The 12372-nt window shown below is 41.7% G+C and overlaps 1 protein-coding gene across 1 annotated transcript in view; it reads right to left on the bottom strand.

Moving 5' to 3' along the window:
* Nucleotides 1-8318: 8318 nt before the first annotated feature.
* LOC137528259 (immunoglobulin kappa light chain-like) overlaps nucleotides 8319-12372 on the bottom strand; it is a 31202-nt gene continuing 27148 nt past the window's right edge. Inside the window, exon 5 of the mRNA XM_068249544.1 lies at nucleotides 8319-10413. Coding sequence (XP_068105645.1) covers nucleotides 10226-10413 — 188 coding nt within the window. The 3' untranslated portion in view covers nucleotides 8319-10225. The remainder of the gene's footprint in view (nucleotides 10414-12372) is intronic.

Genomic DNA, 12372 nt, shown 5'->3' with positions numbered 1-12372 from the left:
CACCTTTTCTCCTGAGATATCTCCTAGGACAGTGGTTCCCAACTTTTTTGAGGTCGTGACACATCACGCCAAATACTCAGATCTCTGTGACACGTCACATATGTATAATAGGAAAAATACTATTAATAACCACAAATGGATGGAAAGAGTGCATTATCCTGAAAAAAAATTAAAAATGAAGGCTAGAACCTTTAAGGAATATTAATAAAAACAATCAGTGGGACAGTTAGCTGCCCCCCCCCCCCCACTCCCCCATTTAGAATGATAGCACAGCACCGGCAATTTGCACCACACGTTATAGCCGCAGTGCGCCCCCCCCCCCCCAAAAAAAAACGCCCCCCCCCGATCTCAATATAGGTTGCCAAGCATAGGTGCCCCCAGTATAGGAAGTCAGTTGAAGGTCTCCATCACCCCCATAGGTAGCCAGGCATAGGTGCCTCCAGTATAGGTAGCCAGGTGTTGGTGCCCTCAGTAAAGGTAGCCAGCTATAGGTGCCCCAGTATAGGAAATCAGGTGTAGGTGCCCTCAGTATAGGTAACCAGCTATTAGACGCCCCCTTGGAAGCCGGCGCCCTGAGCGACCGCTCTGGTCGCACAGGTCAAAGGCCGGCTATGGTCGCACCATTCGCGCGCAAAATTGCCTGAAAAGCTATTTTCACGTGAACGGTGCGACATTTTGCCCACAACGGTGCGACGTTTCACGCACAGCGGTGCAACGTTTCGGGCGCACCAACTTAACGTGTGATCAGTAACTGCTTTGGACATGCAAACTAGAGTTGAGCCGAAATTTTCGTAATTTCGCATTATTAAAATTACGCATGCGAAATTTGCGATTGCGATGCGAAATTACGGTAGCGTAATTGCCATTAAAATCGTAATTGAAAATACCGTAAGCGTAATTTTCAACGCGTAATTTCGCGTTTCGTTCATGCCGTAATTTCGCATTAAACGCTAACGTAATTTCGCGTTAAACCGTAACGCTCCGTATAATATAAAAAAGCCGCCGACTTTAAGGGTTAATAGCAAAGCCCCCTTAAATGCTAAGAGCCTCAAATTTGGAGAATATATTAAGGAGATCAGGAGGAATAAGAGGAAATTTTTTTTTTTCAAAAAGACCTTATAGTTTTTGAGAAAATCGATGTTAAAGTTTCAAAGGAAAAATGTAAACATTTAAAAACCCGCCGACTTTAACGGTTAATAGCAAAGCCTGCTTAAACTTTAGGAACACCAAATTCCCAGGGTATATTAAGGGGATCAGTGGGAATAAGAGGAAAAAATTTTTTTTCAAAAAGACCTTATAGTTTTTGAGAAAATCGATTTTTAAGTTTCAAGGGCGAAAATGTCTTTTAAATGCGGAAAATGTCAGGTTTTTTTTGCACAGGTAACAATAGTGTATTATTTTCATAGATTCCCCCAAGTGGGAAGAGTTTTACTTACTTTGTTCTGAGTGTGGGAAATATAAAAAAAAAACCGACGTGGGGTCCCCCCTCCCAGACCTCTTTAACCCCTTGTCCCCCATGCAGGCTGGGATAGCCAGAATGCGGAGCACCGGCCGCGTGGGGCTCCGCACCCTGACTATACCAGCCCGCATGGTCCATGGATTGGGGGGTCTCGGAAGGGGAGGGGTAGCCAAGCTTTCCCCTCCCCCTCCGAGCCCTTGTCCAATCCAAGGACAAGGGGCTCTTCTCCACCTCCGATGGGCGGTGGAGGTGGAGGCCGCGATTTCCTGGGGGGGAGGTTCATGGTGGAATCTGGGAGTCCCCTTTAAAAAGGGGTCCCCCAGATGCCCACCCCCCCTCCCAGGAGAAATGAGTATAGAGGTACTTGTACCCCTTACCCATTTCCTTTAAGAGTTAAAGTAAATAAACACACAGACACTTAGAAAAAGGAACCCCATTTAAAGGAACCCCATTGGTCTGCTAAGGACCAATGGGGCTCCTTGGAGCCCAAATACAAAGATGCTTAGAGAGCTCTGAGCTATAGCTCAGAGCTCTGTCGGGTCCTGCAGCACAGACGCAGTGGCGGCGGCGGCGGTGAGTGACGTCGGGTGCGGCGTAGTTACAATGTAACAAAGTTGTTACATTGTAATAACTTTGTTACATTGTAACTGATAGAACATTTCCGAGGATATTGCGAGGGATCATTTATTTAAAGGGACAGGTAAGTATTAATGGTTAATTAAGAATATTAAAGGACTTTTTTAGTGGTTATGTTTTTTGTTTAATTAAAATACTTTTTCTAAGTGTCTGTGTGTTTATTTACTTTAACTCTTAAAGGAAATGGGTAAGGGGTACAAGTACCTCTATACTCATTTCTCCTGGGAGGGGGGGTGGGCATCTGGGGGACCCCTTTTTAAAAAGGACTCCCAGATTCCACCATGAACCTCCCCCCCAGGAAATCGCGGCCTCCACCTCCACCGCCCATCGGAGGTGGAGAAGAGCCCCTTGTCCTTGGATTGGACAAGGGCTCGGAGGGGGAGGGGAAAGCTTGGCTGCCCCTCCCCTTCCGAGACCCCCCAATCCATGGACCATGCGGGCTGGTATAGTCAGGGTGCGGAGCCCCACGCGGCCGGTGCTCCGCATTCTGGCTATCCCAGCCTGCATGGGGGACAAGGGGTTAAAGAGGTCTGGGAGGGGGGACCCCACGTCGTTTTTTTTAATATTTCCCACACTCAGAACGAAGTAAGTAAAACTCTTCCCACTTGGGGGAATCTATGAAAATAATACACTATTGTTACCTGTGCAAAAAAAACTGACATTTTCCGCATTTAAAAGACATTTTCGCCCTTGAAACTTAAAAATCGATTTTCTCAAAAACTATAAGGTCTTTTTGAAAAAAAAATTTTCCTCTTATTCCCACTGATCCCCTTAATATACCCTGGGAATTTGGTGTTCCTAAACTTTAAGCAGGCTTTGCTATTAACTGTTAAAGTCGGCGGGTTTTTAAATGTTTACATTTTTCCCTTATTCCTCCTGATCTCCTTAATATATTCTCTAAATTTGAGGCTCTTAGCATTTAAGGGGGCTTTGCTATTAACCCTTAAAGTCGGCGGCTTTTTTATATTATACGGAGCGTTATGGTTTAACGCGAAATTACGGTAGCGTTTAATGCGAAATTACGGCATAATACGACTGTAATGCGAAAATTACGCTTACGCGAAATTTCGCGAAATCCTTCTTCATTACGATTATGTACTTACGCCCATAATCGTAATTACACTAATTACGCGAAATTTCGCGAAATCGCGATTAGGTCATTACGCTCATCTCTAATGCAAACTACTTAGCTTCCCCAATTTTCACGTCCAAAGCTTTTAGGCGTACTAACTGTGTCAGCACCCTTTTGTGAATCAAGCCCAATGTGTCATTAATGCCTGCAATGTACTGTATATAACTGAGCTAAAAGCAAAGAGTGTGACAGGACATACGCATATACTGCTGCAACTTTAAAGGACCTATGTCGCAAAAATCTTAAAATTTAAAATATATGTAAACGTATACATTTAAGAAGTAAGTTTTTTTCCAGAGTAAAATGAGCCATAAATAACTTTTTTTCCTATGTTGCTGTCACTTACAGTAGGTAGTTGAAACCGACAGAACTGACAGGTTTTGGACTAGCCCATCTCCTCATGGAGGGTTCACAGGGATTTCTTTATTTTCAAAATGCACTTCGTGATTGGCAGTTGCTCTGTCCAACTGCCAGAAAAGTGTACGGTGAGCAGGGAGGCTGGTCAGCATCTTTGTATAAAGATTTTTCAGGGAGTGTCTTTATAAAGAATAAAGGTCACGCTGAGAATCCTGTATGGAGAGATGGACTAGCCCAAAACCTGTCGGTGATGTTAGATTTCTACTACTTACTGTAAGTGACAGCAACATAGGAGAAAAGTAATTTATGGCTCATTTTACGCAGGAAGAAATGTACTTCTTATTTGCCTGTGTTTTAAATTTTAAGATTTTTGCAACAGTTCCTCTTTAAGCACTACTTTAACTAGACTTATAGGGCCTGATGCACAAAATGATGCACAGACAACGCACAGCAATATTTCCCTTACTTCCTGCAGTATGTACCGCAAGTTACACTATAAATGCGACCCACGTTACTTGAGTGGTGCTACCTTAACAACATTACTAACTGTAATGCTTGTTAGTTATGCGCATTATTGTAGCAACGGTCACGCTACTCTAGTACCACTAGTAAGGCTAATAGCATAACTCGAGGTACACACTGTCACAGTGTAGGAAGTAAGAGTAATATTGCTGTGCACTGTCTGGATAAGAGGCGCTATTAATTTACTCACACTGCTGGAAGGCACTGTGTATTGACCTGAGGAAGCAGGCTAGTGCCTATGAAACTCATTGTCTATCTTTGTTTTGAATAAAAAACTTTATCAGTTAAACTGGTGTCCTATCTTCCGGAGAGGAAAGAGAAGGCCTCTCTTTATTTTATTTTAGGATATAGGAATTATATAATTACTCTAGCATAAACACAGGCCTTCAGTAAACATTTTTGCAGACTCACCAGTGTCTTAGATCAGTAAAGCAGGAAGAAGCTCAATTCCCTACTGGAAGGTGCACTTTGGCTGAACTAGGAGTTATAAAGTTTCCACAGCTTAAATATGATTTTTATATCACAGATTAGGACATCGTTATACTCCAGCTGATCTCAGAATCCAAGAGAAGATCTGGAAAGAATGAATCCAAGAACTGTTTTTTTCTAATCTTTATGATAACTGAGGAAATCACTTTAGCCTAGTCTAGTGAGCCACAGGATGAATATGTTTGGTGTTGCCATCATCACTCATACTAAGGACGATGTCTAGAGAAGTCCAAAGGTCCTTTCAGAACAAGACAAAAGTACAGAACACAGCGTCTCTTTGAGCTTTTTGGCAATTTAAAAGTGGACCTGTTATTGGCCTGAGGAAGTGAGCTTGTATCCATGAAACGCGTTTCCTGTGCAAATAAATCTCATAATTGGTTGTGTCATTCGAGAGGTAAGCCACCTTTTTTTAATTTAATATCCTGCTTTTAACCTAGTTTATACATCATGAGTGCCTCTTCCCCCTTTTTGTGCAATTTCCCCCTCTCCCTAAGAGGGGGATGGGGGGATTATATGGACTACAGTGGCCTAGACACCTGCAACGCCAGTTTTCTTTTGTAAGAGTGCAACCACCCTGCATCCAGCGGAGACAGGATTGTGTTCTCCACCTGCATCTTGTACTTGGTTGCCCCTTGCTGCAACCTACCTTTGTGAGTACATATATCTTCTGATCTATTCCCTCCAACTACCTAGTGACACATTGCGCTATTGGGCTCCCATTGTCTCTGTGTTTTTTTCAAGGTGCTTTTTCCACTTCATTCTTCTCTCGATTTAAATGAGTTGCTTGTTTGCAATATTGGTGCAAGGAAAGGACTTGTAGTTTCAAGGACATCACTGGTAAAGTCGTTTCCCAGACATTGGTCATGTGTTTTCCTTGACATTTGTTTGGCGTGTGTATGGCCTTAAGCAAAAGTATCACTGTGTAAATCAGAAGTATTCACCTCCCTGAGTACTTTCAAAGACGAGTGGGATGGTACTCTGTTAGGAAACACAAATTTGAATGGGGGGCAGTGGGGAATGAAAGCGCAAAGGGACTGAGAAGGCTCTAGGGCCTTCCCTCTACATAGGTGACGATATAACTTAGCATGGGTTCACATTTGCTTTAAAGTGCACCTGAAGTGAGAGGGATGTGGAGGCTGCCATATTTATTTCCTTTTAAACAATACAAATTGACTGGCTGCCCTACTGTTCCTCTGCCTCTAATACTCTTATAGACCATGAACAAGCATGCAGATCAGATGTTTCTGACTGAAGTTTTACTGGATTAACAGCATGCTTGTTTCATGTGTGGGATTTAGACATTTCTGCAGCCAAATAGATCAGCAGGGCTGCCAGGCAAGCCTCCATATACCTCTCACTACAGATGTTCTTTAAGAAAATGGTCAACTTTTGTTGAACAATTGAAAAATATAAGTACCACACAAGCTACTGAATGCTTTGAAACTTACCTTTACATTTCAGTTTGTAGCCAACAATGACTTTCCAGAGATGCCAGATAATTCAAGGCTTGGTTACTTGCTGCCAGTATACTTACTGGTGTGCAACACAACCAAAATCCAAGAGTTCAACCACCAAACCTACCTAGAACAATAGGTCTACTGCATAACACACCCAGGTCAGGATGTGTAGTTACAATGGCAATTGTCAAGGGATGGAAATATTAGAAGCAAAGGGCCAGTTTTTGGAGATGATGTGTTGGAAGCGTAAGGAGCTGGTCAAATTTGCCAAAGTGCCATTTTTGTGGCACTTGTATGTCTGCGCGGATGAATGTTGGTGTGTTGATTAATTGATGCATCATCATTAACCACTTTACCCCCGCGCGTGCGTATTTCTCCGTCCCTTTTTCCATCCTTTAACCCCCAGGGACGGAGAAATACGTACTTTCCGTGCTCCCGCCGCTGTCCGCGCTCCCGCTAGTTAACACGCCGCCCGCCGCTAGTAAACACACCGCCGCCCGCTCGCCCGGAGATCAATGAACGGGAAAATCCATTCCCGTTCGTTGATCTAAGCCCCGCAATGATCCGCTGCCGCTCAGCTGAGCAGCGCGACCATTGTGGGAAAAAAAAAGTTCTCAGCCTCTTTCTACTTCCTGCAAGCGTCCTTCCGGACGCTTGCAGGTCGCATAAACAAAATGTTACTGTGGCCATCTTGTGGCCAAATAGTAAAACTACATCCAAAGCATTTTTCCCATAGAAATAAATTAGTTTAACACACAAAATGAACCCTTTACCTCCCACACTGCCCAATTTTTTTTTCTTGTAATTTAAAAAAAAAAAATTACAATTAAAAAAAAATAATACATAAATAGTTACCTTAGGGACTGAACTTTTTAAATATTTATGTCAAGAGGGTATAACACTACTACTTTATAAACTATGGGCTTGTAATTAGGGATGGCCGCAAAACTGAAAAAAATGCACCTTTATTTCCAATTAAAATATTGGCGCCAAACATTGTGATAGGGACATAATTTAAATGGTTTTATAACCGGGACAAAAGGGCAAATACATTTCATGGGTTTTAATTACAGTAGCATGCATTATTTAAAAACTATAAAGGCCAAAAACTGAAAAACAATAATTTTTTTTCCCACGTTTTTTCCTATTTTCCCATTAAAACACATTTAGAATAAAATAATTCTTGGCATAATGTCCCACCTAAAGAAAGCCTAATTAGTGGCGAAAAAAACAAGATATAGTTCATTTCATTGCGATAAGTAATGATAAAGTTATAGACGAATGAATGGAAGGAGCGCTGAAAGGTGAAAATTGCTCTGGTGGTCAGGGGGTAAAACCCCTCAGTTGGGAAGTGGTTAATAAATACACCAACTGGCAACAGTTTCCGCTCCCCTGGTTTTAAATGATTGAATTTATGTTGTAATGTCCTTTTTACATTTTGTACACCGGATTTATGATGTCTGCAGTTTATATCAATAAGGTTTGTTTTGTATATTAAGGTGGCCTATGACCCATTTGCACTGTAAGCTTTTTTGGACAACTTTGCCAAAGCCTTGATTTTGATGGCAGGACAACTTGGTCAAAGCATATCCAAAACAGCAGGTCTTTTGTGGGGTCCCTGGTAAGCAGTGCTGAGAACATACCAAAGGTGGTCCAAGGGTCCGTGGAAGTGTATGAGAAGCAAAAGCTAACTTGTCTGGTCCAATCCTACAGAAGAGTGACTGTAGTATTTATCCTTGAAATAAAAAAGGGGAGGAGAGGGGTGCAAAAAATAAAATATTCCAAGTAGGATTGGCACTATATATACACACAAGTATCTCAGTACGCTACATTTCACTTAAGGTGTATCTGAACTCTAGAACAGCACACAATGAAAAGTCTTTATTTCCCATCTAGTTGCAGAAAAAAAAAGCTTTATTCTGTATTTTGTGTTTGTTTAGGCAGATAAACCTGTCTAATTAGTTCTTATCAGCAACTTTATACAGACTGAGTGAGAGGCAGCTCCTCCATAAGGTAAACAAAGAGGCTTAACCCTTTCAGTGTCTTCTGCATATTTGAATTCAAGTAGAACGTCAGGATTTTTTAAGGATTTCCATACATTGTAATGAAGATTTTTTTTTTTCATTAAAAGGTTATCATGCTGTGGCTAATCTTCAAAAGCAGAGAGCAAGTTCTGGGTTTAGTTCCACTTTAAGGTTCCCTTTAAGCAATAACCAAAAACCACAGTGTTTATCATAGATCACAAATTTTACAAAAACTAACTTGATTGAAAATTACTTATTTTAATTAAACTGGTGTTTTTGTCTGACAGAGATTGCCTTATGCTCACTTTTCAAGCAATACTTTTTTTTGACAAGCACTTTAAGAAGCCTCCGACAAGAAGATGTTATATTGCTCTATATGAAAGCTCACAGGCAGTAGATATGGACTTGCTTGTTACAACAGGAAGGAAGCTTAAGTGTTATTAGACTCCTCATCCCATTAGATATAATCAAAGGTAATTAGGTTAGGCCTGGCTGAGCCCCTGTCTCACCCTGTGATTGGAAGCACTTGGCTGGAGGATAATCAGACAGAAGAGAAAGTTCATTAGATTGTAGAAAGTCAGCAATCGCTCTGCTGGCAGTGACTCATAGGCCTGCAAGTCTACCTCCACTATTTTAAAGGACGCTCAATTTCAATCTGCTTCCAGTGTGATAGATGCAAAACATTTCTCTCCCAATGTAAAGTGACATCAGGAGAGCATGAATTCTAATGTGGCAAAGCATAGGAGATGACATTAGTACACAGGACAGGCAGGCCTGGATTAACTATAAGAAACTCACAGGCTATTGCTTTTGGCAGACAGAAACTAGATGCAGCACCAAAGCACAAAACTAGCCATTTGATTTAGTTTTAATTATTTTCTTTTTTTTCTTGTTGTCTGGCGACATGTGGTAAATTTAGTTTGAAGCCCTCAGCAGAAATGTCATGGATTAGACAAAGGAAGAGGACCCATCTCAGTCACCCACCTGTGTGGGATGCAGTGTTGCCAACCTCAGAAAAAAAATTTATTGACCAAGCTCAAAAAATGTACTGACAGAACATTTTTTACAGATGCCCCACATGCAATACACTGACAAACACGTGGGGTTAGTCACTGAGGAAGAAGAGTACGGATACAGCAGCCAAAGTATAAAAGTATACGTTCGGGGCAGAATTAATATGCCAAATGAGTAGAGCCATGTATAAACATGAAAACTTTTTACAGCAAAATTATAGTTTGCAGTCATTACAGGTGACAGAGCTCAAGCAGTCACTGTACAGTCACACATATATATATATATATATGACTATACATAAACTTATGTACTATTTATGGGGAGAGAGCACCAGGGAGCTCCTACCATTACATACAGGGCACTCCTACCATTACATACAGTGGGCTCCTACTATTGTATACTGCATGACATACAATAGCAACCTGCCAAAAACAATTCTAACAGGTAACCGCTGAAGACTAGGAGAAAGAGGATGAAGGATTCCTATACAAACATGAGACTATGAACCTGAAAAAATTAAAAACTATTGTTTGAAGCAAGAAATGTTTCATATCTATGCACAACTTAAAATGCACCTGAAACATGCGCAAAAATATATGCAAAGTGTTAGACACTTAATATTAATTAAGACTCGATAAATAAAACTTCATTTAACTCATGCGCACTTAAGTAGATATAGTAAAGTGTCTGAAACCCCCGAAATCCCACTGGCAAAACTGCCATGGCATTTTTTCCCAAAGCCTTGCCTGACCAGCTCTGTGGCCACCCCAAGCTCTGTTGCTACAACTCGCATCCAGTTCAGTGGCCACCTATTGAGTTGCAGCCGCCAAGTGCCGAGCTGGGGGCGAGCTGAAGCAACAGAACTGGGTTTCTTTCAGCAAGACTTTTGAAAAACCTGCTACGGCCGTTTTGCCAATGGGGAGCGGGGTTTCAGACACTTAACTACATTACAGGCAAGCATGTGAGTTAAATAAAGTTTTCATTGTTGATTTATAGTTAATACTGTGTAATACTTTAATACTTCTTATAATGTATACTGTACAATAGAATAACATGTTTCCCTAAATATATGAAGATATAGAGAAAGGGGAGAGAGGAAGAAAGAAGAGAAATATCAACAGTAATTCTATAAATCTCATTCTGTTTCATGATGGTCTACTGTGATGGTGCTGATCTTTTTACTGAAGACTATCACGTTTTCTGCAGCTTTTGGTTTTGCCAGCTTCCTCTGAATAAGTCGGGAAGACAAGATGGTGCCATAGAGGACACTGCTGTAGAGGATAGCGCTGTACAATTTGACTGCTGCTGAGAGGACTGGACAGCCTGGATGGAGACATAAGGCACCACAATAGAGGTGTGTTACTATGGAGAGTCCAGAGAAAAGATGAAACCATAGACATGGCATGATATAAGCGGACAAGCAACCAATGTTAGTGGTATCAACGGTGTAGCTACAAAGATGTTCCCTTGGTTAAATGCAGCAATACAATATTTATTTTTCACACTAGAAAAAGATCAATTGCACCACTTTCATTACTAGTTCTGAAAGGCAGAGAAACACTGACTGCTAAAGTAACTAGAAGTGACAGAACTTCCTGGCCAAGTTTATTGTGGTATTTTTTGTATAAATCTTCAGGTTTGACTGTGGAAAGAGACTTTTGGTTGGAATATTCCTTTATCTGCTTGTTGAGTGTCATTTTGTCACTACTGTTTTTAAGCTTGTAGCAGGATTTTAGGAGCAGCATTGTCTTGTTCCATTCCACATCATTATTGGACAAATTAAAGCCACGCCCCTTGAGAAAGCCCGGAAGCCGGTGAAACGTCGGGGAAGTTGCACGCCTGCCGCATGCGACGCCATGCTGTCCCGACCTCCACTCTAGCTCCATGCTAAGGCCTTCTACAAGGCCATTCTCCCCGCAATCTTGCCGCACATGTTACTCTGCAATGGAGCATGAAATGGACTATCAGTGATTCCATGCTACAGTCAGCCCAGCCTGAGGAATTCACCTGCTCTACGTCTGTTCCACACCCAAGGTCATCCACATGACGGGCATTACAACACGCTGCAGATGGTTAGATGCAATGCACATTGGACATCTGGAGATGGTGAGATAAACTGATTGCACATCAGTGGTGTATACCTAAGCTTACACTGCTGCACACCTGAGATCCAGCGTCACTGTACCTGGCAAGTCTGGTGAGAATAGCGTTTTATGAGACTTGGCAGCTTTGTTATATGGAGCTGTATCCTTATGCTTGATCACTTATGGGATGGAGCTTACACGATGTGCGTGCTTTGATAATGCCTCATAATACTGCCTGCTAACAGGAGGACTTCTATGCTTACTACTAACTTCTATCACTATCTCACGCTGTTGCTTGCCTGTATGATGCATGCCTTTTGCATGTAACCAAGATTTGATTGCTACCTCATACTGACCTACAATAACAGCAGACTTTGTGAGCTGGTTTGGGATAATCTTTGCCACGGGCATTGGACCATCAATACACCTAGATGCCGGCATATGTGTATGGTGTTGCCTGATGCTTTGAGTGGATGTGTCGTGATGGGGTGACCATCCCATGTATTTTTTACTATTTTTTATCAATGGTATTTCAATAAATTTTGATATGATTTTTTCAAATTCATATTGGTCTGCTTTGACATTGATGTTTGGATTGGGGGGGTGTATTTCCCACTATTAGGCAATTCCACTGCCACTATTGTGATTATTATGGGAATTAAACTTCCTTGGTGGAATACATACCACTGATGAGAATTGAAATCAATTCACTTTGTGGGACACATACCCAGGGCCAGATTTGTACTTTTTACCCCCCAAGGCCAACTATACCGTATGTACGGTTGTTGTCTCTATGTTTGTCACAATGAGAATTTGCCTTACGGTACTTTCCATCATTGAGGTCACAGACCATAGCATTTTTAGTAATACGCTATAGATTAAAAGTTATGTTTTCCTTAAGAACTTTTATGTTATGTTTGCCATCTCGTTAATGATGTACCCATTGTGCCACCATGAGAGTTACGCTGAAGTGTACCTGCAGGACAGAGCTCACAGGTCTTGTAGGGATGACACAAGTACAGGACAGAGTCCAAAAGCTGACCATGTAGACAGGGATGGCTGCATAGAAAAGCTTTACTACCCCTAACTCAGCCGCCCTTAAACAAGGCTGAATTTCTGGTGCTTTAGGCCATGGCCCATGTGACCTTGCCAGAAATCCGGCCCTGCACAGAGAAATAACACTCTTTTTGTGGAACAT

This window comes from Hyperolius riggenbachi, chromosome 8, assembly GCF_040937935.1.
Source record: "Hyperolius riggenbachi isolate aHypRig1 chromosome 8, aHypRig1.pri, whole genome shotgun sequence".
In the NCBI taxonomy this organism is placed as follows: Eukaryota; Metazoa; Chordata; class Amphibia; order Anura; family Hyperoliidae; genus Hyperolius; species Hyperolius riggenbachi.
The sequence above is the reverse complement of the archived record's forward strand: the minus strand, read 5'-3'. Positions and strand labels throughout refer to the sequence as shown.